At 33.2% G+C, this 27272-nt stretch overlaps 4 protein-coding genes across 4 annotated transcripts in view; 1 reads left to right on the forward strand and 3 right to left on the reverse strand.

The window, feature by feature from the left end:
• LOC131942959 (low-density lipoprotein receptor-related protein 12-like) overlaps positions 1–1542 on the reverse strand; it is a 59262-nt gene extending 57720 nt beyond the window's left edge. Inside the window, exons 1-4 of the mRNA XM_059302930.1 lie at positions 1518–1542; positions 1163–1324; positions 576–761; positions 242–466 (exon numbers count right to left, since the gene is read on the reverse strand). Of these exons, the coding sequence (XP_059158913.1) occupies positions 242–466; positions 576–761; positions 1163–1324; positions 1518–1542 (598 nt within the window). The remainder of the gene's footprint in view (positions 1–241; positions 467–575; positions 762–1162; positions 1325–1517) is intronic.
• A 125-nt stretch (positions 1543–1667) lies between these two features.
• LOC131942953 (mucin-like protein) lies at positions 1668–5177 on the reverse strand. The gene is made up of 7 exons (XM_059302924.1): positions 4790–5177; positions 3947–4070; positions 3630–3770; positions 3313–3510; positions 2770–3018; positions 2234–2453; positions 1668–1871 (listed from the first exon to the last, which is right to left on the reverse strand). Exons 1-7 carry the CDS (start codon positions 4919–4921, stop codon positions 1688–1690), a joined length of 1248 nt encoding a protein of 415 aa, XP_059158907.1. The 5' UTR covers positions 4922–5177; the 3' UTR covers positions 1668–1687.
• Positions 5178–27272, reverse strand: part of LOC131942960 (cubilin-like) — a 76689-nt gene continuing 54594 nt past the window's right edge. Inside the window, exons 15-21 of the mRNA XM_059302931.1 lie at positions 8336–8467; positions 8073–8209; positions 7630–7956; positions 7290–7371; positions 6947–7102; positions 6139–6407; positions 5178–5465 (exon numbers count right to left, since the gene is read on the reverse strand). Coding sequence (XP_059158914.1) covers positions 5178–5465; positions 6139–6407; positions 6947–7102; positions 7290–7371; positions 7630–7956; positions 8073–8209; positions 8336–8467 — 1391 coding nt within the window. The remainder of the gene's footprint in view (positions 5466–6138; positions 6408–6946; positions 7103–7289; positions 7372–7629; positions 7957–8072; positions 8210–8335; positions 8468–27272) is intronic.
• On the forward strand, positions 11857–14051 carry LOC131942954 (uncharacterized). Its single transcript, XM_059302925.1, has 2 exons — positions 11857–12511; positions 13744–14051. Exons 1-2 carry the CDS (start codon positions 12026–12028, stop codon positions 13810–13812), a joined length of 555 nt encoding a protein of 184 aa, XP_059158908.1. The 5' UTR covers positions 11857–12025; the 3' UTR covers positions 13813–14051.

Consider the following 27272-nt stretch of genomic DNA (forward strand, 5'->3'; position numbering starts at 1 on the left):
ATAACCCTAACATTAATTACTGACGCAACACTAAACCTAATTTTGCTATACTACTATCATCTTCTAATGATACACACGTGTAAAGGAATTTCTTACAAAACTTTTTGACTTAAAAATGTATTTATACATAACTAAATACAAATACTTACTTCTAATATTATCAATTCAACTTCACTTTTATATTTGTCTGATAACTATATATAATCTTAAACTATCTTAAAATGTAGATAATTATTCTCACCAGTACAAACATCATTGATTGGGCGTTGTCCATTTAGACAAAGACATTCATAACTGGTCTGTGTACTGACACACATCAGGTTAGCTGGGCAAGGCTTGGACAGACACTTGTCAACATTGACAGAACAGTCAGGTGTCTTGATGCCATCCTTACATACACACTGACTCACACCCTCATCACAGTACCAAGTGTTTTGTGTCACACATCTGTTGGAGCAGTTCTTGGCTGGGGATACAGACAACAGAAATAAGCTAGTATTCCTTTATTTCTACATTTAACAAAAATAAAAGGCATCAAGGAATTCTTAAACTAAGGTGAAAGCTCAGAACATTACCTAAACATGTCTTAGCATCTGTTCTGTTAAGAACAAAACCTTCTCTACAACTACATTCATAGCCACCATCTGTGTTGTTACAGTAATTTTCACATCTACTGGGGTCAGTGCATTCATCAACATCTGGGGATATTATTAAAAGACTTAATTTTGTATTATCACTAAGCTTTATTTTGCTGCTGTATTCTTCATTATAAAATCTGCTTAGTATGAATGATATAAATTTACAGATTTATGTAAATTAAATTTAATTAACTGAGCAAAGATAAATACTTCAACAATACAAATAGAGGTAACAAAAGAAATTTCTCTTTAAATTGTAAAAAAAAATTTTTTAGTGAAATCAGCTCAGAAATCCACTACATTTGAAACTGAAATATTTCAGAGATATATTAAAATCAGTATTCATTCTTCTTCTTCGTTCTTAATTTTTAGTGTTGGAAGGGATCGAGCCTCATCTGCCAGAGGGTATGAATTCTAGACTTTTCAATTTAGCAACCATGAGCTTTACCGACTCGACCACACCGACCCCCAGTTTTCTTTATTATCAATGTATTTCTAAAAAATGTGTGTTCTTTTTTAAATACCTATGCATTTGCCACTGTAGTTTGTGTATCCAGCTGGACAAGGCCCACATACATATCCTATCTCACTGTTTCCTTGTTGGGCTGCTGTCAGGTCAGTGCAGGTCTGGCCTTTGTAACATGGGTTGTCTTTACAGGCATCAAGTTCTGATTCGCAGTTTGTTCCTAAAAGAAAAAGGGAAAACAAATTTCTAGTTGAATGTTAGATAACTTTATTTACATTAATCATCCTTTTTTCACCTAATTATATTTCAGTAGAATGTTTTTAATCTTTTGCTTTAGTTTTAAGGCTCAAAATGTTACTTAATAGAATTGCTCATATAAAACTTTAAAAAATCCATTCTAATGAATTCTTAACCAATATCCACTTTAAGAGTGGGCATATAAAATTCTTATCAGAAAGATTCTTGTAGAAAATGAATAAAACTTTTCTGGATCATTATTTAAAGTGTTAAATTTTAGTAGGCCTACATTATAACTTATTTCTATTGTATAACTTCAGACCTGCATTTTTAAAGATTTTAAACATTAAAACCTACCAGAATATCCAGGCAAGCAGCTACATTTAAAAACTCTGACAAGGCCTCCAAAATATTCTGTCTCTCTGGTGATGTTCCTGTTACACTGACCATGTCCACTACATCTTGGACAAATTGTTATTGGAATGTTCAGTACAGGTGAGTAGCAGTCTTTGGAGTCTTTTACTCTAAGCCTGAAAATAAAAGATGAATCATAAGTTCTTGTAAATATTGTAAATTTTCTTATTGTTCTAATTTTTACATTTTTCTTCAAGCAAATGTCATTACACTTCTTGCATTTCTCATTCAATTACAATTGTCCAAACCAATTGGCGATATACATGATCATTATATTTACACCTACCAGAGTGTGCCTGAATTATTTTTAAGAAAAAAGCTTTGTAAGAACAAGACAGCTGTCAAAGTTTTACCTTATGACATTTAAAAAATAAAAATATTCACTCTGTGTTTTAACATAAATGATGTGTTATGATAATATAAAATGAGTTATTGAAACTAATCAAAATTGGTAGTGAGATCAAAGTAAACAACTCACGCCATATTGACCGGTGTGTTCACTGAAGGAGTGTAAGTCAATGATCCCTTCTGTGTGAGAATTGCAGCAGATGTGCCTTCTACCAACATGTAAGTTACCACATCTGTATCATTGTCAACAGCTTTAAAATTCAGTGTATTGGCAACACCTTCCTGGACCAACCAACGTCCATTCACATAATTTGTGTTTCTCACAACACTCAAAACAGGACATGAATTAGCTGTAAAATAATTGTTTAAAAACTTATTCTTTGGGTGTTAGTTGAAATGCATTATGATTTAGTTTTACATTAAAAACAAAAACAAATGTGTTAAACAAGTTAGTGGCACTATTATTTTTCATTCATTAAAATGCTTTTATATTTTTAGATTATTTTAATTCTAAATTTATTTGTAATTTTATTAAGGCAAGAAATATTTAAAGTTTTTTTTTTTTTAAAACTGAGTTTAATGAATATAAATATTTATCATTTTATATTAAAAAGTTCCCATTATATTTTGTACATCATAATTAAGCTTCTAATAAACAATTATTACCGAGAACTTTCTTCACAGCCAAAGATTGTAAAATTGTGTTGTTTGTGTTGATTGCAAAGTTTAGATCATTGGTGACTATGTAGTCGAAAACACAGGAATCTGACCCATTTTTACAAACGTCTCTCGCTTTTTGCAACTGACTAGCAGTTGCTGAGTCACTGAAAAATGGCACAAAGTCAGGAAACTGGTAATCTAGGGTAGATTTCCCATCTCTGTAGGTGAACACTGAGTTAGCTTGAGTTACTTGATCTAGTAAAATATTAGTAAACATACAATGTTAATTAGCATACATTACTGATTCGTAAAAAAACTCAATTTAATTTATCCACAAAAGACATGTGCAAGTCATTTCCAGTTAATCTGAGCTGATTTTATAAGATATACTCAGGTAAGTTTATATTATTTATTTTGTCAAAATTCAAATGAATTAAGGTATTATTAAATGTAATTTGAAATAATGACAAAGTATTTAAGCTTAAATCAATACAGAATACGTAATCGAACTATTTGTACATTCTGAAAGATAAAACTAAAATAGTTTACATTTATTTGCAAAGTTGTAGAAAATTTCCCTTTCAGTGAGATTGGATCTTAAAATTGTTCCATTTGGTAAAGTGAATTCATCTTTTGTGTTTCCATTAAAGTTGCCCAGTAAGCCTTTTGTTTTGCCTTGAAGTGTTTTTTGTGCTTGCATTTCCAGTTCTAGACTTTTGTACCCCACTCGGAAGGCAAATGACACACCTTAAAAATATAAAAAAAATTCTTGTCAATTTTAAGTCATTTAATATAAACAGAAAAACATTTATAAAGAAAATGTAAGACTTTTTGTTGTAATCTAAGTAAATTAAATAACCATATACCACAAGGAAATACAACAGCCACTTTGGTTTTGTTTCCACTATCATCCCTGAAAACTTCAATAGTTTCGAGAGAAAGCCGGTAGTCTACAGATGTGTAAAAGGTTTCTGTGATATTCTGGCCACCAACATACAGGAACATGGCTGGAAATATTTTTCGTAGATAAAAACATAATTTCAAAAACTTACGATTTTTTCCTAATTTTTAACAAACTTTAATTGTCTATCAAATTACGCTACGAGCACCAATTTTTTAGCATTAAATCCAGTCAATTATTATAACATATGATGTAATGATATTAGCTACAAAATTCACATACATGTTTTACTGGCTGCAAGTTCCACTTGGAAATGTGAAATTTCCTTTTCCTTAGCAGCAAAAGCTGTGAAGACAGTTGCGTTTGTTAAAGTTCCATTGCTTGTTTCTGCTCTGTCTGTTCTGGCCTGAAAATGCAAAAAAGATTACTAGATTCTAAAATGGATGACCAAAAATAGAGGCCTAATATTATAGTATTTTGTATTATTTTACAAGTATTACAAGATTTAAGCCAAACGAATTTAAAATTGTGAGGTATAAATGACAACACATTTCTAGAGTGGGTTCTAACAGCTGGTTTAGAAAGTGACTCATGTTAGTAAAAGTAAAGACAGCTGGTGATTTTAACTAACCAGACTATCCCTTTATATGTGTGGGTCTCAAAAACAGATGAACCCTACTTCATCAAAGGGCAATCAAGTCTTATTGGGTAATTTAATTAGAATGTGTGACATTTAAAAAAAATTAAACTAAATTTCCAGTTATTTTACATTTTCTAAATTGATAATTGAATGTTATATTCTGCCTGGATTAGCTAAAGGTATTTAGTATTAAGCCTTAAATAATACACCTAACTAGCAAAGTTTTCCACTTAAATGCCATGGCTGGTAAACTTTCAACAGTAGGATAATTAATTATTTTCTGTGTAAGTGTGAAAGGAAATATCAGCTCTACTGATACTTATAAAAATAAAATATCGCAAAGGGTAGAATTAAAGTGTAACATTGTGAATGATATAGGCTACACCCATAGCATTATTTAAACATTTGAGGTTTAATTTTTTATAGCCTTAAAATTTTGTGAATGTAATAGTTAATAGAATAAAACAAAAAACTAGTGCAGCCACCTGTAGTGTAAAGTTCTCAGATTGGACATCCATCATAGTGTATTCACCTCTGCCATTAAACAAGTATGTCACGTTATCCAACGTCACAATGGTTGGGTCTCCAAGCATCCAAGCTGGAACACAAAATAACATTTGAAAATTATAACTGAACCTGTTTTCCTTACAAATATGTAATTTATTGAGGATAAGTACATTGTGAAAATATTTTTTAAAAACAAACTTAATAATATGAGGCTTGCTGCAGATATACACTGCTTAGTAAATTACATAGATGTTAGCTTTATGTAAAATAATGTTTTGAGTGTTGAGAAGCAGTTTTACTTGTAAATATATTGGTATTTTTGTTTCAGTAGAAAATCTAAGAAAATCCTCAAAGCATTATGAAAATCTAACACCACTTTGAAAATATACCTGGAACAAAGGTGACATCATACGAGCATTCGTTGTCTGGGTACAAGAGATTATATCTGTCACACAGTTTACCCACGTTCCCATCCTTACAACAAGACCTCTGAGCCTCAAGACTTTCATTAGCAGCCAGTGACCACCAAGGATCACCTACAAGAACATGACCAGCATCAGGTGTGTTGTGAATGAATGAGGCCTGTTGTCTTGATTCAGCCCACTTCATCCAATCACTGGTTACTGATGGTTGAGTCCATTTGTAGCAGCATAACTAGTTGTTTTTTTTAAAGTAATGAAACAAAATATAGTCATGTTATAATACATTACATTACTGTTCAAGTATTTTATTACTGGATTGCTTTTGTTTAGATTGTTAGAAAATGGTATTTCCTAAAATTAGACATGTTATGTCACTAGTTGTTGGGCCTATCATGATATATGTTTTGTGTAAAAATTTTAAACTTATTGAGGAAAACATTAACCTTGAAATTTTGGGTCATACATTACTGTTGTTTTTTTCTCCTTTTTAACCAAACTTCTTAATTCCACCATCAAATACATAGTCTCACCCCAACTTCAAAACAAACAAAATATCACCACAAAATTAAGCCCCCCGTCCCAATAAACAATGAAGTAATCTCATATTGCTCACATATTTTTCAGTTTAAAATTATTAATAAAATACTTGAAAACATTTTTTTAATTGTTCAAATCTCCAATACTACCAGGTCATGATTGAAAATGTAAAACCTTAATATTCAGTCCTTAATTTTTACTCTAACAAATTGACTTCCGGAATTGAAAATAATTATTTTCTCTAATTAAATTGACGTAGAATTATCCAATAATTTTTAAAATAATTATTCAATATTAAAAATCTATTTTCTTTTAATGTCACACTTTCCAAACATTTCATGCCTATTTTGCATGTTACATTTTTTCACCTTATTTCTTGGGTTATTCTGAAGTATCCTCCTTTTAGCCACTGGACTAATTACAAAGCAGAAAATATCTTTTAGGGCTCCACGTTTTTCATACAAGCTCCACTGTAACCCTAATAAGTCAAGAGTACAGGGACATGTGTAGAGTTGACTGATCTGGTTTCTGTAGTCTGCATTTGTAATAAGCTGTGAATTCTTACACACATGTTTTTCACATTTCTGTTCAGGTCCTGATATTTTTCCAATTTGATAAGTGATGATCTCATTGTAGTCTAGAAACAGTTTAAACTGAGTTATATAACAGTAACTAAACTTTCTCACCATTTTCCTAATAGTATTTTACAGAAATTAAGAAATTTAAAATTGTTTAGAACAGCCTTTAACTTATATATCATGATAATGTGAAAACAGATAAATAATAAATATCACTTCATATGAATTAAATACAAATTTAAGTTCATGTTAAATTTGTTAGTTTATCTTTTAAAAACAGTGTTCTGTTAAGCATTGTTACTAATCATCAATTTTAAATTTAGTTCCATGCTTTAATGCTCCTTTTATAAAAACAATACTTTCTGCAAAACAGAATATATTAAACAGATATATTAATATCTTGTAACACTAGAGCACTACGCAACCTAGTTAAATGTGCATAATAATGTAGCATGTATTTAGCTACCACAGAGTAATGTAAATATTGCTGCATTCTTTTTCTTCCACATTAATTTATAATACTATTAACATAAAATATATATATTAAAATATTGTTATGGTAAATTGTTATTACAGTTATTTTTGTAACAGCCCTTACTTTTATTTTTAATCCAGTCAAATGTAGTCTGGCTGACTTGTATTTTATTAGCATATGGACTAGCTGAAATGCCAATAGTTGTGTCACTGTTTTTCAAAGCAATTATGTTCATTTCACCTTTGGGATACAAGAAATAAACATAGGCTGTTTCTTCATCTGAAAAAAATAAATCAAAATAAACAATTACCTTTGAACTAATATCATAACACTTGCCTCAAATATGCAGGGATTATCTTTATTATGTAAGTTTTAAAGAAAGAGAACATAGAAATGCCATTTTAAACTTGTTATTTAAAAATTATAAATTAGTATGCACAAATTGAAATGATCTGTTTTTACTTACCTATAAAATCCTGATCACCTATAGATTCCTTTCGGTATCCACTAATGTATACTGCTTGGAATGTACCAGTAGGGGGGTTGGTCTAGAAATTTAGTAAAGTTATTTTTTTTTGGAATACAACATTATCTAAAACAAAATTAAACAGACTAAAAGTACCTGTTGTAAGCAAAAATGCAATGATGTCTATAAAATATTTAATCAATTATCTATAAAGCTTTTAGGATTTACACAGCTTAAACCAATAAAGGAACACACATATTTTGAGATTATATTTTTGCAAGTGAATAAACGTTTAAAACATACATTCTTTAAAAGTTATATGTAGAAATTGAGTACTTGCTTTAATAACACTTGATAATATTTGCACATTTTTCCAAGTGGCAACCAGCACAGTTTTAACTTTAAAGTCATAGAAGCGATAAGTGTTTCTGACATCTTGAGCTGCCCTTTCCATTACTTTAGCTTTGGCAGGCGATGACGTCACTGTGGCACTTTCATAGAAAACTGTAGGTTCACAGCTCTCATACAGATGGTAGAAAACCTCTCCTTTTGTTGGGTCCAATGTTGCCCAGTACGGGGCTATTATTTTAAATCCATTTTGTACTGCAAGATCATATGTACCACTGATCACATTTCCTCCAAATCTGATAACTCCATCACTAAAGACCTGGAAATTTAACAAATGTCATTATTCATACAGCTTGAACTTTAAAAACTTAAAAAGAATTAATTTGTTTAGTTAAATTTAATGAAATGCATTATAATAATGAATTTCAAACTTACATATGCCTCATTTTCAGTGGTATAACCAACTGGTACTTTAGTAGCAAACACAATAGGTTTGCTGACATACTTGCTGCTGCCAGAAGTTTTGATAAGACCAGAGTCGCCTTTATCAGCCCCATATGGATACAGGGTCACTAAAGTTAACAAAATAAGTTGACGCAATTACTTCAACATCATCAACCAAAATATTTATTTGAAACATCTACCCAAAATTTAAAAAAATATATAAAATATGGTTAGAGAATAAAAGGTTTACTTACCAGCACACTGGTTTTCTACTGCTCCTATTTCCATGTTTTCAGGGCAGGTACAAATTAAAACTCCAGACGTGTTTCGATAACAAAAGTGGGAGCATGTTTTATTCTTTGCTGTTACACAGTTCAGAGTGTTGCCTAGTAAATTATATAAAAAAATATGTATATATATATATATATATATATATATATATATATATATATAGAGAGAGAGAGAGAGAGAGAGAGAGAGGGATATATATTATATGTTACATATATACAGAGACGTAGCGACCCTTCCTGGCGCCTGGGGACAAACTTTCAATTTGGCGCCCCCCTCGGGTGCAAATTTTCGATTTCCACCCCCCTCAACTTTTTTATCTGTTCCCCCCCCCCCCCCAAACTTTCGATTTGCACCCCACCCCCTCAAACTGCAAAAATGTAGCTAAAATGACATTTTAATTTGTTTTTACAACCCATTTTGGCATCTACTAAGGTCAGCGCCCACGGACATATGTCCCTGCCCCCCCCCCATCACTATGCCTCTGCATATATACATACATATATACCTACATATATAGAAAACATATACAAATACAGGTTATCAGTTTGGTTTTTTTATTTCTAGAAACTAATCAACATCTTGAATTATAAATCAGTTACTTTGTTCTTTGTTAGCTTTTTATTAATTCTACTTGTATCTTAATAGGTATGATTACATTTATTTAGTGGAAACGATTTATTATTCTTAAAAATTTAGATTAGTATTTAAAAAATTTCTTAATTTGTTCCTAAATTTTAGTTTTGCTTTGCAATTAAATAAAGCAAGCTGTTCAAAACACACAAAGGTTTATAATAGAAAATGTCATTTTTAAAATCCTTTATATTTCTAATAAGTTCTAATACAAATGTAACTAATATTCATATATATATATATATATATATATATATATATATATATATATATATATATATATATATATATATATATATATATATATATATATATATATATATATATATATATATATATATATATATATATATATATATATATATATATATATATGAAATCAAAATAATACACATATACATATGATTTTTTTTTAATTTATATACACCTGTAGCAGATAAGTTAGCACAATACAAAAATGTATATATTAATTATTTTAAAAATCATAGAGGAAAATCTGACAAACCTTCACATTGACCAGTTGCTGTCCTACTAAATCCAAGCTGACATTCACATGAATAATTCCCTGGTGTGTTCTTGCAAACTTCGTTAGTTGGACAGGTGATGTAGTTGCACTCATTAACATCTTCAGAGCAGGTGTCACCTGTCCACCCAGGCTTGCACACACAAACACCATTGGTGTTGTCGCAGAATCGTGTTTTAGACAGATCACATGTGCAAGTGAACTGACAGGTTGGACCATATGTGAAATCATTGCATGCTGAAATTCAATTTGTTATAATATAAGATACTTATCTAATATTTTACAACATTTTAAATTATCCATTAGGAATAAAGCTGAAAAATTAATTTAATTATGCAGAATTATGTTGATCATCTATACCTCGTTTGCTCAGCAATAAACTTTTTCTGAATAAATTGTAAATCTTTATTTATTTTCTGGTTACATTTAAAATCCTTTAATATTTCAATCCCATAAAGAAATTTTCAATACTTTTAAATGTACCATTTCTCATGTTAGATAAAAATTTAATCATTGAAAGGCACTCAAAAATATTAAGCTTACATACAGTGTGTATAGTAAACACCAGTAAATCCTCTTCTGCTCCAGTATTCATATGCTTCTGTTTTGAGCTGAATCTCCATTACGTTACCACTGGTCCTTATCAAAGGTGGTATTCTAGTTCCACAGTATCTGCCTATTTGTGTGCTCATTGTATTTCCAACACTAAAGATGTTTAGTGAATCCCAGCTACATTGTCTTTCTTCAACCAACTGAAAGTCTTGGCTTTTAATGCTGTATGTTTATAGTGAAACAGCAGGATAGAAATACACTATAAATTTTACAATTTTCATTTCAAAAATATCTATTTACATTATGTTTAATGCCAATACAGAGGTTTAAAACTTATTTCCTATTATGGCCATAATTATTATGGGTCTCTAGAATGCCATAGCTGTTCTAATATATATTTTCAAATAGACTTAATTTTGGCCCTATTAAATATTTGGTCTGATATGTTGGCCTACTTAGCTTTTTGAAAATAAAACACCTCTAATTTTAAAAATAACTGGATGTGGTATGTATGCTAAGTATGTGTGAGCATGCATGTCTGTGTGTTTGGTGTGTGTGTTGTTATGATAGATTATAAATATCTATCATGGTGTCTCCACCTCTCCCCCCTTCTTGCTACCCCACAGGTAACGGTACACACCTGGACCTGAGTCCGGCGGTATTGTAAGGCTGACCGGGCCTCGACCTCAGACTGCGGTCGTGAGGGCGGAGCCTGAGTCATGTGACCTGTAGGGTAGGGACGCTACAGTCCGGTCACTCTACCTTCTCCCCTCTTCGGAGGTACACGTTTATTTTGGTGCTTAGGCACTAGCCATTATTACATTATAATTATTTTGGTGCTACGGCACTTGTTCTCCTCGGAGAAATTAAACGTACGTTTGGCAACGTGTGTAGAGGATTGTGTGGCTTCTTTGGAAGGTAATTAACTCTTACTTTTATTAGCTGTACTGTTTTAATATTAATTAATAAGTATGAAATGAGTATAAAACAATGTATGAATGAAAAGCCTATTTTCTAGTAATGTTATTATAGGCCTTATGTAAGGCTAATGTAAATGTATTATCTTGGTAACAATTGTAAACTTGTATGTGTCTGAATGAATGTGTATATCACACATATGTTAGGAAGTTGTCACATGTATTTTACAGCCGGCCAGCTTGGGGCTAAAACTTAGTACAGAGGTCTGTGTGTGAGGAAGTGTGACCACGCCGCCCTGGAGACCAGTCGCCCCTTCCAGGCTACTTTAAATTGTATCGTTATTACTTTGCCAATAATTAATGTATTAATAAAAGTTAAAGGATTGGAAACTGATTTAATTATTCAATCATAATTTTAACCCTTTTCACTGAGCCAAATATCGGCAATCAGTTAATAATAATAATACAACTCAATATTACTATTAAGGGACCTCTTGTCCAACGAGACAAACCCTAGACTAACAGGTCATTCTGTAGCTGCGGCTATATTTATTTATGTGCGGTATGACTCGCTAGAGCATATTTGCCACATTGGGGGCTCGTATCAAAGCTAGATTTTTTTTTAAATATATATAAATACTGGTACATTTTTATCATATATATATAATTATATATATAAAGGTAGAATTTAATTTTAATTTAATTTTGTTACTTTTTATGCCACAATTAGAATTACAATTGTACATCCTTTACTAGTAATTACTTATAGTTTTCAGATTGTTAAAGTCAAAGTTAGACCTAGCTCTACCCACCCTTGATACCACCCAGCTAACTTCCCAGGGTGACTCAGAGCGACCACTGCAGTTTCGGTAAGTGTCTCTTGTTCAGGCAAGTTCAGCTACTGTCAGTGCTCTACATTATTTTTTTTTTTAAATACAGCTAACACTAGTTGGGTACCCTGATCAGTGACCACCCTACCATTCCCCCTGTACAAAGGTATCCTACTCTTGACCTAAAGTTGACCGGACGCCATGGCATCCTACCAGGCTACGCAGCGGTCACAGCTAGAGATAAAGCGGGAGGGGGAGGCGTTAGGTTACGCGGGGACAAAGCTGTTAAAATGGGTCAGGGATGAGGTGGACGCGGAACGGGCTAGGATAGACAGGGAACGAGAATTTAAGCAAGCAGAGTGGGCTAGGGACAAGGAAAAAGAGGAGCGTCAAATTCAGCTGTTAGAGTTGGAAATTAAACGAATAGAGTTAGCGAATCGTAGCAACGAGTATGTGGGGAAGGGGGAGGAGCAAATAGGTGTCGGATCATCGAAGGTAACACTACCAAAGTTTGATGGGGTGGCCGATCACCTAGACTTTTTTCTCCTTCGTTTTGAAGAAGAGGCTAGGCAAAACAGATGGAGGCAAGACTGCTGGAGTAATGAGCTCCGCAAATTAATGCCGGCAGAACTATTGCCAGTGTGCTTTATGGGACACAGAGCGGAAGCAAAAGCTTCCTACGAGGAGGTAAAAACTGCTCTATGTCGTCACTTTCATCTGACAGCACAGGGATATAGGCAAAAGTTTTACACCGTATCACCTGAGGCTAATGAGTCTATTGTTGCTTATAGCAACAGAGCAAAACATTACCTTACTCGGTGGGTAGACTTGTCAAAAATCGACAAGTCATTTGAAGCCCTCCGTGATTTGATGGTGGTAGATAAACTACTACACACTGTCAACGAGGACGTGGTCAATTTCATCACTGAGAGAAATGACCTAAATCTGGACTCGGTATTAACCCAAGCCGACAATTACATGATAGCGCATCCAGATAAAAACCTAGCACGTAAAAAGCATATAACTAAACCAATAGCGCACGTAGGCCTCGATGACAAAGTTAACAATCAGCCCAAGTCTTGCGCTTTCTGTTTTAAAAGGGGACACAACACGGACGATTGTTTCCACCTGAAGCGTTACACGAGTGAGAATGCCGGGTCACGGAGCGAGGGTCACAATGACCGCCAGCAATACTCGGGTCCGGTCAGAAATAACGCCTACCCCGCAGCTGCTGTCAGCAGGGGAAGGGGAGGCTATGGTAGCGCAGCGGTGGGCCAGGTTAGCACTGGCAACCCTTTTGTTAGCCATCAGGCAGAAGGACAGCTATTGGCAATGTCGGACAAAGATATAATAGGTGACAGAAAGCATTTTGATCAAAGAAGGGATCCTCAGTTAGGTCTTGCATGTTTCGAGGGGGACATAGCATCTAAGAGAGGAAATATAGTTGATGGTGAAGTTAATGGGGAAAAGGTTAAGGTATTAAGAGATACCGGGTGTAGTATTATTGGATGCAGGGAATCGTTGAGTAATGGACAAAACAATAACGACACCGTTACTTGTACTTTATTTGATGGTAGAAAAGTGGTTTATAAAGTGGGATGGATTAGAATCAAATCTCCATATTTTACCGGGTGCACTAAAGCGGCGCTCCTGAAAGACCCGCCCGTGGACTTAATAATTGGTAGCGTGAGTGGGGCGACGATGGGTGATAACCTAGACGTAGCAGCCGCCCTCGTCACAAAGGCACAAACTAAGAAAGTAACAAAAAAGAATGACATTACAAGATTCATCGCTGAATTTGACGTGACTGTCGAACAGTTCAAACAAATGCAGACAAAAGACGAAACGTTAGCTAAGACTAAATTATTCGCTCAGACTAAACTGGACCAGCACGGACCCTCTCACTTTTATTTTAACAGCGATGGACTGTTGATGAGACGATACACCGACGGACAGGGCGTCGCGTGGGATCAATTGGCTGTACCTAAACCGCTGCGGCAGGTGGTACTTGACCTGACCCACAGCAACAAGCGGTCAGCTCATGTGGGCGTGGCCAAAATGAAAGCTCGAATCTTAGAGCATTTTTGGTGGCCTGGCTTATCAAAGTCAGTATCCTACCATTACAAGACATGCAATGTTGGTCAAACACACAAGAAAACTAAGGTGGGCGCAATCACTGACCACAAAAATAAATCGCAAAATAATCATAAACACTGGGACTCATTTAGAGACAGAGTAAAAACCAATGCAATAAAACTAAAAGCTACAGCTAATACTTATGCTCCAAAGAAAAGACATATTGCTCCAATGATAAATAACATTGTGTATGACGGTTATAAAAATTATAACAAAGCCTATAGGCCACCTTACTAAAAACAAGAATAGCCTGACAATCAATTCTGAACCAATGCCTGTAACAAAAGACTTACAGAAATGTAGGTGGTCAGAACGGTCACAATACGACGCTAGGTAGACAATTCTATATAAATGTATATTTACATAAAATGCATTTGTTATCGTGTTTTATTTCAGTTGATAAATTACATGTTTAGTTAACATGATGAATGTATACTTATTTTACATGTCTTTGCATTTGTTTCATAGAGCACCCACTTTCAATGTAGGGTCTACTATGCACAGCTATTCAATTGAATGTACCAAGTAAACACTTTTAAATATAGTTATACTACTCATCATTTCTTTTGGACATAGGTGTCATTACATTTATGATAGTCCTACTTATATATGTAGTTAAAATTGCTTACTTTTAGCGGTGTAAACGCTTTTGATTTCCTTGATTTTTATGTAATACAGTTGTATAATGTGATCGTACTGTAACCTTTTATTTTACACAATGACAAAATGTATGGTATGTAAGGATTTAATATGAAAAGTGTGTTTAGGTTGCGCTAAAGGTGTGCTTTCAGCAAACCATTATCGCGGGGAGGGGGATGTTATGATAGATTATAAATATCTATCATGGTGTCTCCACCTCTCCCCCCTTCTTGCTACCCCACAGGTAACGGTACACACCTGGACCTGAGTCCGGCGGTATTGTAAGGCTGACCTCAGACTGCGGTCGTGAGGGCGGAGCCTGAGTCATGTGACCTGTAGGGTAGGGACCAGTGTTTCTTCCAGACTTTTTTCTCCGGGGGGGCACTTGAAATCTTCGGGGGGGCGGTAAACTTTCTTCGGGGGGGCGGACACTGTTAAAAGTATATATTTTCTATATAAATTATATAAATTTCATTTCGTTCGGGGGGGCGGTAAAAAATTTTCGGGGGGGCGAAGCCCCCCCGAAGAGATGCCTGGAAGAAACTCTGGTAGGGACGCTACAGTCCGGTCACTCTACCTTCTCCCCTCTTCGGAGGTACACGTTTATTTTGGTGCTTAGGCACTAGCCATTATTACATTATAATTATTTTGGTGCTACGGCACTTGTTCTCCTCGGAGAAATTAAACGTACGTTTGGCAACGTGTGTAGAGGATTGTGTGGCTTCTTTGGAAGGTAATTAACTCTTACTTTTATTAGCTGTACTGTTTTAATATTAATTAATAAGTATGAAATGAGTATAAAACAATGTATGAATGAAAAGCCTATTTTCTAGTAATGTTATTATAGGCCTTATGTAAGGCTAATGTAAATGTATTATCTTGGTAACAATTGTAAACTTGTATGTGTCTGAATGAATGTGTATATCACACATATGTTAGGAAGTTGTCACATGTATTTTACAGCCGGCTAGCTTGGGGCTGAAACTTAGACGCTACAGAGGTCGGTGTGTGAGCAAGCGTGACCACGCCGCCCTGAAGACCAGTCGCCCTTCCAGGCTACTCCAAGTTGTATTAGTACTACTATACCAATAATTCATGTATTAAAACTTAAATGATTGTAAAATTGAGTTACTTACTTAGTCATAATTTTAAACATTTTCACTGAGCCAAATATCGGCAGTCAGTCAACAATAATAACCTAACATTAATAAACGCACAACACTAATTATTAAGGGACCTCTTGTCCAACGAGACAAACCCTAGACTAAACAAGTCATTCTGTAGCTGCGGCTATATTTATTTATGTGCGGTATGACTCGCTAGAGCATATTTGCCACATGTGTGTGTGTGTCTAAGTTTATGTAAGAATTACCTTTTTAAACTCTAACAATGTGTATTTGATTACCTGAGTGTAACAACTTGACCTGCTGACCCCTGTATTCTCCATTTACATAAAGCTCTTCTCAGGTGATAATTTGGGTAACCAATGGTAGAAATACTTCCAGACACAGAAGTCAGGTTGCTGTCACAATCTGCATAAAAATTCCAAAGGAGTTGATACAAAATGTATAAATACTGAAATTTTATCAAAGATGTTTTTACAATTTAGTAAATTAGTTATATCCTGCATTTAAGTATAAACATGACCATTGCTGTTTCAGTACAAGTCAACAATTTTTTTATCAAGCTATGCATTTCATGAAATCAACACCCAAATCCATAAAATGCGAAATATGTAACATAATGTAAGAAAAAATTAGTACAAACCAGGAATGCATCTAAAACTTCCTATAGTGTTCACACATTTTTCAGTGAGATAGCAGGGATTACTCAGACATTCATTGACATCATCAGCACATGTAGCTGATTGCCACCCAGGATAGCAGGTACATGACCCGTTAAAACTGTCACAATATTGTGTGTTGTTCTTGACACAGTTGCATGGTGTGGTACATCTTTCTTCACCATAGTAAAATGGAAGGCATCCTGTAAGTAACAAAAAAAATTGTTTCTTTAACATAGAAAACATTGTTTTTTAATTATCATAACTCACTAAATAGTACATGATGAATAAGTCTATTAGTCAAAAAGAAATCTAAATTATAAATAAACATTTTAAAAAATATATGAATCAGACATTTTTATTCATAACGTTTATCCTACACACTGTAAAATAAAATTGTGAAGTTATAAAACATATTTTGCACAATGAAATGGCCTTAAATAGTGCTGAACAATCTAGCATTTCAACATTTAAACTATAACTTTCACTTGTTATTGGATGTAATGTAATGATGGTAAATATGTTTTATTGGGAATCTATCAGAAGGTATCTTTAAGTGCAATTGAAAACAGGAATGTTTAAAGTAAATAGACGCACAATATTAGTAAATGTAACCTACTCAGGAAAGTAGCATTGAAACCTCTGCCTGCTACAGATCCATCTGACTCAAATAAAACGTATAATGTATTGTCTGCTGATGTTATTGCTGGTGGAATGGGTACCCCATAAAGTAGTCCATAGATTCCTAAAACAGCATTCCTTGGATTGTAAACTTGCAAAAATGATTTGCCTTGTGTATCCAATAAGAAATCTGTAAATCTACCAAAAAATATATATTTGATCAAAATGTGTAGGCTATACAAATCAAATATATAATTACCGGGTAAAAAAAAATATGCATTAAAATACTTAAAAATTATTTATTAATTTTTTAAAATTTAAAATATGGATAAAGACTCTATAACTCATTTCTTGCATTAAGCATCAAGAGACGCAGAACTGCCTAACTTATGAAAATTAGTGAATTTAAATGTTTCCTTATTCTATTGATAACAAATATATAAAGACTGTTTAAAACAGCAGTTTATACCACTATTGATTCTGATAGATACAATTTATCATTAGTGAGGTAGGATTGTTAGGTTTATGTAGGTCCTCACTAAGTGTCACTTAATGTATATGAAATTTAAATGTGTTTACTTTCATATTCTTTGTTGACTACAATGTTTTTTTCTAATTAGCATTTATTAGTCATTATCGTTTCATAATTAGAAGTAATAATACATATTAATCATGTGAAAAACATCTATTAAAAAAAACGGCCACAGGAATCAAACTATTCTTGTTACCTTAAAGAAACGTTGTATCCAACAGGTGCATGAATCGCCCAATAGCAGACAGTGTTGTTGATATATGTTGGGTAGCCAGGATTTTTAAGGATTTGCTTCTCGTCAGTTGCGTTGATGCTTTGTTTGCACCCACTGGCAAAATCTGCAATAGAACATAAGTCTAGCTTAACCCTCAGAGTATTGAACCATTTTAGTCTGATATTTTAGCTGGATTGTTCTTTTAAAACACATTCATACTTTATTGATAAAAAAGGCAAAATGTAATTATAATAAACCAGAAACATCAGAACGCATAATTATGATTTAGGAGTAAATTTAAAAAAGGATATAGCAAGTTTCCTATGATTTTTTGCATGAATTATGTCACTCTTTCAGGGAAAAGAGTATTTGGACTTATGAGTGATGAAGTCACAGTTTTACACTTTGAATAGCTGCTGTTATTTACAATTTTTAAAGATATTTTTGCAAATTGTAATAAAAGCTGATCAATATTTATAATCTAGCCATTCTATATTTGCGGGCCTACTGTTTAAGATAGAAACTCCTGTTATTTCAAAGAAAATTTGGAAATATGTCATTTTTTTTATACTTTGGGGGTATCTTATTTTTTTAGACAATGTTTAGGAGAGAAGTGAATATGTCAAAAAGCTATGTTGTACCATACGAGCAACCCCTTAAAATGTTTATATTTTAATTAAGCAGAGTTCAGTTGTAACTGAATCACTCAGTTCATTACTTTTTTGTATAAAAGCAACTTCAACATATAAATCTTTGCGTAATTACATTGTTATTTAGATAAAATATAAAATTATTACCATTGGTTGTATAAGTCCCATTAAATCTTCCATGTAAGCGGATAGTTGAATTAAATTTAATATGCATAGTGTTCCCAGTAGATCTTATCAATTTGTTATCAACACTAGAATGATAGCTGCCCAATAGGAAAGAATCTGCATTAGGGCCATCAAAAATGTGAACAAAACTGTAAAAATCTTGAGCATAGAATTGGGAAAACCTGAGGATTGAAAATAAAAAATTGTAAGAATGTTAAGGAAATAAAATACAAAATTACACTTTTCAAGATTTTTATAATCATAAACATTCTGAAATAAATTTAGATTTATCTGTATTTTAAGGTTAATGGAGATTCACATGACACAAGTTGAAAAGTGGGCCTACAGAAGTTTAACATGCAATGAACACACAAAACTCAATTGAACTATTTGGAATCATTGTTACACTACTATCAAGGTAATCACACTGCAAGACATATAGACACATTGGCTAATTATTGTGGTAGACAATATGCATTAGCTTTTTTTAATTCACTATGAGAAACACTATACTATTATAATCTACATAATTGTAAAAGTTAACATTAAATAAAATGGTTTTAACATCACTTAAGGACTGTTTATTTTTCTTATATAAAAATGTTTTAACACCTTTTAAAATAATAATAATTAATTAGGAAACTGTTTTACTGAATGTTTTCCTGGAAAAATTGGTTACCTTAAATTGATAGATTTTCCTGTAGCAACTGTTATTGTCCATGTACAAGGAATTATTGAATAGTAGTACTCTGGATAATAGGGTGATGTTATGTTTCCTGTACTTGCATTTAAGTTGAAGTTGCAAACTGAGAATTATGAAAAATGTGAGTTAATGAATTGGGATTTAATAGAATAAATTTTAATTATAATACAAGATTTGTATTCTTTCCCTTCCTAACGTTTGCATTGTCATTAGTATTCATAAATATTGCATATGTAATAAAAATAGAAAGTATTTTCTTATGTAGCTTCTGTATTTACCAAATGAATTTTTTCCAAAAAAAAGTTATATTTTTACCCATGGGTGTGCACGTTCCATTAGCTACCATTTCATAACCCTGATTACAATCACATCTACAACTTCCTATGGTGTTCACACAATGATATATCTCAGTTGTCTCCCTGCAAACTTTCAGGTCGCCACTAAGTGCACATTCATCGACGTCATCAGCACATGTGCTGCCTGACCAGCCAGGTAAACAGATACACTGACCAGTGACATTGTCACAACGTTGGGTGTTATTCTTGTTACAAGTGCTGCAACTCCTTTCACAGTTTCTTCCATAAGTAAAGTTGGTGCATGCTAAAACAGTGGTATAAAACTATTAAAACAGTGAGGAGGGATCAAGAACATTATGAAAAAAAAAAAACTAAAAGACAATCCATAATCGATGTTTCTATAATTTTTTTACAGAAATGTTTACTGAGCTTGGTCAACTTCTGTAGGCCCATAATTTTTTTTTAATTCACAAGTTGTTGTTTTTTAATCGAGAGATACCGGTTAGAATTTGGGTTCTTTTTCTAAAGATTGGTGGTATTACAAAAAGTTGAAAGCTTCGATCATATTTTACATTTTTAGACAGCATAAAATAAACACACCATTAAAACATGTTGTCTTTAAACATAATGATAAACATTCAAATCACCTTGACATTGACTGCCAACCAACTTTGTGTTGTACGGACAGTAGCACTGCTCTGTTGGAGTGACCTGCCCTTGAAGAGTTACCTTCCCACATAAACCCGGACAAGCACTGGTACATGATGCGTTAGTGTCAGCTTAAAAAAATAGCAGCGATAAAAATCTTGTAAGTATTAAAATGATTGAAAATTTAAAACAGTCTATAAAAAAATGTTGGAGTATGTTAAACTCCCAATGGAGGCGAGCGAGTTGACGAGATTCCTTCCATGATGTTGTTGTCATGGAATAAAAACGTCCTTTTTAGATTTAGACCGTAAAAAAAAATAAAAAATAAAAACTTAAGCGTAAAATTAATTTAGAAATTTTATATTTTTAGAATAAATGCTATAAAAGTTGCAAATCCAGAGAACTTGAAAATAATTTGTTGAGTTTAAGGCTACATTTCTATTTATTTTCATCAAGCCTAAGTTATAACCGGATGTTTCACTTTCGTAAGACAAATATTGATTGGCTGTACAGTAACTTAGTGATCGATAACTATTTGTTTACAAAACTTTGCAGATCAAGTTTTTAAATAACAATGCAAATTTAAAACCCCATGACCGAGTTTTCTATTTTTAGCTTACAATGTGTACAATAAAATCAATGGCGGCCTATCGAATAACAGGATGCCATTGTTTATGTCGCCATTACACGTGAAAACCAAATTGTTTTTGCTTTTTTTTTAATTTTTATTTAGTTACCGAAAATATTATAAACATCAAATACATCCAATCTTTAGTAAAGTCCGAAAAAAAAACAGACATACAGGATTTTATAACCATATTAATTGTAACTACGCTGTGCAAGATTTTTAAATTAATTTATACACCTCTCAAATACCTTTGAGACTTTTCTCGCTGGTGTCCATTGCTAAATAGGAAGAAATACTATAATATTAGACTAAAATACGCAAATATGTTTATGTGTGTTACATTACTTTACGACACAGTTCTCTGAGTTAACCCTTGTACTCTATTCATATATACAGACAGCTCAGGCGAAACGTCCTGTCTCTACCTTTAACTGGTACACATCAGATACATAACACAGTAAACACACTGAACACTCAAGGGACGTAACTGTGATATACATAATACAAGAGACGAAACAATCACTAACAAAACATAAAAATAAATCCCCCACTTGTTGCTTTTTTTCTTCTTTTTGTATAATGTGTGGGAATTCATATGTAACACAATAGTAAGAGCCGTCTAGTTTGAAACCAATGTAATCTGTAATCTTACCTTGGCAAGCTCCGGTTATTTCATTTCGAACCAAACCAGCTTGACATTCACAGTCAAAACTCCCAGGTTTGTTCTTGCAGATTTGATAGTCGCGTGGACACGCTTCATTGAGGGGAGGTGCACACTCGTCAATGTCAGCTCCACAGGTGGGTGACGTCCATCCTTTCTTACAGGTACATGAGCCGTTAAAGTTGTTACAATACACAGTGTTCTCTGCTAGACAGCTACAGTTTTGTGTACATCTTTGTGGACCATACGTCATTGGGGGACACGCTAGTTAAATATAAACACACGTGTTTACATTTTATAGCGATATAAAAATATATGTGGTGTAACGTAACGTGTGTATAAGTATAGAAACTGGGTGTGCTTAAGATGGGCTTCAGTAGAGTGGGACACAAAATTTAGAGAGAATTTTGTTCGTTATCTAAAAATAGAGAACCAAATGCTAATAGATTTGTTGTAACATTGCCTAAGTAGGTATAGGTTGTGATGGTCACACACCTATTTTAAGTGATTTTATCGGCTGATCATGGGAGACAATACACACACTAGTTGCGTTACACGACCAACCGTTATTCGACGCAGCCAAGCGTAGCCACACGTTAGCCTCACACAGGTTGGGATAAAACAAAAGCTATAATGTAGAGGACATAATGGCCTAGTCCTAACAATATTTTTCTATACTAGCTTTGTTTCAATACAGGATGTCAACAATGAAGTAAATAAAGATGTCAGATAGAATGCCAAATAAAATCCCATTTCATTGACTACAACTATGTCACCAGCCATTTTGACAAGATCACTCAAATCCTGGTCGTAATTCCGTTGTGAAAGTGAAAACTAAAGTACCTAGAACTCCCAGAGGTCATATGACATTGGAAAGAAAAAAAAAATGTATTTAAAAAAAAAAAAATAATAATAACAATAATATATATATATATATATATATATATATATATATATATATATATATATATATATATATATATATATATATATTTATATAAATATATATATATATATATATATATATATATATATATATATATATATATGTATATATATATATATATATATATATATATATATATATATATATATATATATATATATATATATATATATATATAAAATTCTCTTCATGGAGGGACCACGTAAGCATGCCGAAACGCCCCCCTCCCTTGCTCTCTAGGCATATCGCTACCACCCCCACCCCCACTGTCTACTGTGGTTCACGCCAAATGTTTACAATCGTAGAGCCGGGTCGAATTAGTGAGCAAAATATTTTCAGTCGCAGCATTGGTAGTGTTGAATTTACAAATTACGAATGATTGAAATGTAGAAAATAAAACAACTAAATAGCGGAGTATGCTTACGGCGCGGGTCAGCTCGTTAATAATAATCGCTCACATGAGCAAAACACAACAAGCAATATTGCAGACTAAGAGGACCAGAAATCAAATCACATTCTGATTGCCCATTGCCTTGTAACGCTATGGTAGATGGTACATTATCATAAAACATTGGAGCCCAGTGTAAATATAGTGTAACACCTAGCTACTTTTGTTAATTTAACGATTCAAATGAAAATAATTATTTGAATCATTACGTACTAAAAATTACAACAATTTGATCACATTAATAATTACTTGTTTACCATGAGTCCAGTAGTTAGCCAGGAATCCTTGCCTCTGATTGAAGGCGTCCGATGTAAAAGTAACATAAACTTTATTTGATGTTGAACGCACAAAAAGACTTGACAACTCTGTAGACGTCTTGTACCTGCATAGCTGCTGTATGACAGGTGACTGTATACTGTCTCCGTCATAAATAACAGCATAATCTGGGCATGCGTCCACGTAGCCATCGAAATCTACAATTTTGAACCTACAGAGAAAAATATTTACTAATAATGTATTTAATTTTAGATATACTTTGATGACAATTAGTGTTATCCGTGAGATAATTGTTCATTTGCTAAGCAAACCACGCAGTTTGGGGAGTGGGCTTTATAATAGGTAGAAACATGTCTATAAATTTAATTGTAAAGCATATTAACTTCAGTTCTGTTTTTTTTTTTTTTTTTTTTTTTTTTTTTTTTGTAAATATCTTTCAAGACTTTTGACCTCTAATTAAACCATTCTACATGCGCTGTTAGTAAACTTATTGTTCTATATCACCATCATCATTTACCACTCTTGCCCAGAACACATGGGGCAGATGAAGTAGATTTCATCTGCTTCAGAGACCTCGGCATGTGAAGAGATAGCGTGGTCAGCACTATGCCAAGCCACCTGTGTTTCCCTAAAGTGAGTTTGGTACCCATCAGAACTGGGTGGTCTCTGGGACGCTCCACTTATTTGAACCCGGATTTGAACTCGAGACTCTCGATTGTACAATATATTATTTTTGTATACTTCTTATAACTAACTTTGTTGTCAAAAATTTCAGGAGAGACAACACAGTCCTATTTACATGTTTTTTATTCGCCGAATTAAAAAGACATTCTTATTCTACCCTACATTGTCCAAACTATAGTGCAGGCGGCCGGATACTTAAGTAATGTAAATTTAATTAAAATGAATAGGCCTGCTGAACTATACTATTTAGGATTCCGCGTGGTCCGGTCGGTAAAGCTCATTATAGCCCAAGTTCAAACCCACGGGATGAGGCTCGATACCTGGGGTCAGCAACCCATCTAAGAGAGAACACTCCAAATTTAAACAACTGCTGCCGTGTAGTTTGTTCTTAGATGGACAAAGACTATGGAGGCTAGTCCCGAAAGAAATTTAGGCTGAAATTTGAGTCATCGGGCCAAATGGCACATGCGATATTGACACGTAATTAATTGAGTTAGAGGAAATCACATCCAACATTACAATAATGAACGAAGAAGTAGATTGTAATATACAAGTTTGTCTTTCTATTTATCTTCGTTAACATTCGTGTGGGTTTATTACACACATCGTCTCACATTGTTGGCTGCCATAGATTGGGAAACGAAAATAGGCCTACAAAAACTGTTACCCGAAATAAATACAGCCTGCAGGGCGTCCCTCTATGATGGATGTCTCTTTTTGTACAATAGGCTATCTGCCACAATGAGTTATGAATTAATTTACAATAGGTAAATTGACCGAATTTCCAATACGAACGCTTGAGAGTGGTTGAGTTTTAAATTGCTTAGGTGGTGTAAATGTCAGAGATACGTTCAATAAAACTTGAATTCTATCACATGCCAATTTATTTAAGGTATTTATATTAAAATGGGGGTGTGGCTTGTTTCTGTATGACAACCCCCCCCCCCCCCCAAAAAAAAAGAGCCCGAAATAAAACAAATTTTGCTAGTGCACGTACAAACTTTATCTAGAAGGCTTTCAAGCAACTTTAAATCACACATCCTGTTTATAAAACAGCAATGGCAGAATATCTTTTAACGGTAACTAGCTATCATTGAATCCCACACCAGAGCTGAACATCATCATTTAAAGTGCAAAATTTGCTAAGCAGGCATACAGCGAACCACTATGTAAATCTATTAGGCCATCCTTGAGCAGTCGTTTGTGTTGGGTGTGGAAAAACCCTGCCCCAGGCGGCACTTAATTTGCATATTAAACTACCAATAGTTCATGCGTAAAGATAAGCCACTACTCTACATAAGCCTAGTCACCGTAGGTCTTATTAAATTAATAAATCCCCCCCCCCCCAGCACTGCATGCCATCCTTTTTATTCTTTTTATTTTATCGCAACAAGTCATGTGGGAGAGTTATTCGAAAATGTTTTCACTAGAAAATAAAATAAAAATAATAAACCTAATTTTGAGCAAGTGATAGCTTTAAATAGTATACAAAGACAAACGTGAACTTACTCAAGATTTATAATCTCGTTGACCCCGGCCGTGATTGTCCAGTTGCATTTGGCATTGTTGGGGTAGCTGCTGGGGTAGTTTGGTGACGATATAGTCCCGCCTGGTCCGACAAGATTTCCACCGCATTCTGGCGACAGAAAAAAAAATGGCTAGAAATAAAAAAAAATGTCTGACTTCATTTATTATTTTAAAAAGTTTTTTAATTCATTTCTATTATATTTTTAAATGATCATTCGTTTTTGTCCCTTTGCGTTTTACAGAAATATAATGAAAATTATACATAATTATTTACTTATTCATTTATTTATTTTTAGGAAATCCAAATAATACACATTTTCCGGGAGAAATTACATAGACAAATCAAATTATACTCTAATATAGAACACTCATCAGTTTTATTTTTCTGAAGACTGTTTCTGTAGCTTGGCTCTTTCGCTAAAATTTTTATCCATTGGAAAATTAAAAATAGCCTCACAGAAGTTAAACGTATTTTTTCTTAAATAATGTAACCACTCTTGCTAATAACAATCATTCTATTTGATTAAATTTTGTTGTTGTTGTTGTTACCTGTGTAAGTCTGACAGCAAACAAAGATTGTCAAACTATTAAGAATGCAGTAAATTACAAATGGTGAAACTTGCATTTCGAAAGATCTGGAAAAAAAGTAAACTACATTTGATAAACTAATTAATTTTTCTTTACAAAATGGCAAGGAGAAATATTAATACATAATCCATAAACATTAACTGCAGTTTTAAAAACGAAACATCAAAAGTCGCTTACTCTTACACTTCACCAAATGCAGAAATTGGCCTTCAAGTCTTCATTATATAGCATTCTATTTGAGATCACTTGTACCAATGTTAATGGATTTTAAGGTAAAGTATCACGGATCTTACTTGTTCTTACGCAAAATCTCAATATACATCTACCTGAAGAAATCCGGTGAAATGCGTTGTTGTTGATTGAAAGCTCTTTATTTTCAACATGTCAAAGCAATGCGGATATAGTTACAACAACGTGTAAATCAAATTATTACCACTGCGATGTAGGATTGTTCAGTGCACTTAGCTCTAAAATAAATCAAATGTTTACCTGTAATTGCGTTGTGGTTGTTTAATCCATTTAGCTCTACAATAAACCCAATGTTTTACTGTAATAGCGATATAAGATTTTAAATAAATAAATCAAATGTTAAACTTTAAAAGACTTGCAATTGCATAATCATAAACCAAAATAATTTTCGTTTAGTATAATATCAGATTATGAAAGGGACAACATTTATCCAATAACTTGGTTAATGCACAAAATGCAATTATACAATTTTAAAAAGCATTCGATTTAGTGTTGATATGTTAGGGTTTATTTTGGCAAGTTCAACTTTTGATTATTTTTATGTAGCTGATTTTAAAAGTATATTCAGCTGCATGGTAGCGAAATGCCAGTAGAACCTGGGGATATTGGCATGCACATCTAAAACTAGTTATATAATAATAGTTTATAAGTTTTTGCTGTGTCCTCAACACTTTAATAGTGTAGTAGTAAGTGAATTACTAGCCACCAGTGGCGGAACTAGTAAAAAGGGCCACCCCGCAAAAAAATATTTTTATGACATGATGTTGTAATTTGTTTTAATTGATATATATATATATATATATATATATATATATATATATCAATTAAAACAAATTACAACATCATGTCATGTGTGAGTGCCTTAGTGTGTTTTGTGAAAATTCTTTTATTTCATCTCTGCTATAAGACATCTTTTTAACCTCTAAGTGGTCAAAAGAATATAAAACATGAAAGCTTTGTAAAAGTAATGGTCTCTCGTGTTATGCTTATTTTTATGTTTTTTTTAATTTATATTATTAATTTTAAATTCATTTTCTTTTTGTACAATGTCATT

Source organism: Physella acuta, unplaced genomic scaffold, assembly GCF_028476545.2.
Source record: "Physella acuta isolate Inbredline_101_S28 unplaced genomic scaffold, ASM2847654v3 ptg000435l, whole genome shotgun sequence".
In the NCBI taxonomy this organism is placed as follows: Eukaryota; Metazoa; Mollusca; class Gastropoda; family Physidae; genus Physella; species Physella acuta.

What these genes read in the sequence shown, in the direction of transcription:
- LOC131942953 (XM_059302924.1), bottom strand. Translation starts at nt 4,921, where the DNA reads ATGTTATTTTGTGTTCCAGCTTGGATGCTTGGAGACCCAACCATTGTG. An exon ending in ACTTGCAGCCAGTAAAACAT is followed by an intron (nt 3,771 to 3,946) that starts GTATGTGAATTT and finishes AAATATTTCCAG; the next exon opens with CCATGTTCCTGTATGTTGGT. An exon ending in GGCTGTGAAGAAAGTTCTCG is followed by an intron (nt 2,454 to 2,769) that starts GTAATAATTGTT and finishes ATTATTTTACAG; the next exon opens with CTAATTCATGTCCTGTTTTG.
- LOC131942954 (XM_059302925.1), top strand. Translation starts at nt 12,026, where the DNA reads ATGGCATCCTACCAGGCTACGCAGCGGTCACAGCTAGAGATAAAGCGG. An exon ending in CAAAAGCTTCCTACGAGGAG is followed by an intron (nt 12,512 to 13,743) that starts GTAAAAACTGCT and finishes TTATTTTAACAG; the next exon opens with CGATGGACTGTTGATGAGAC.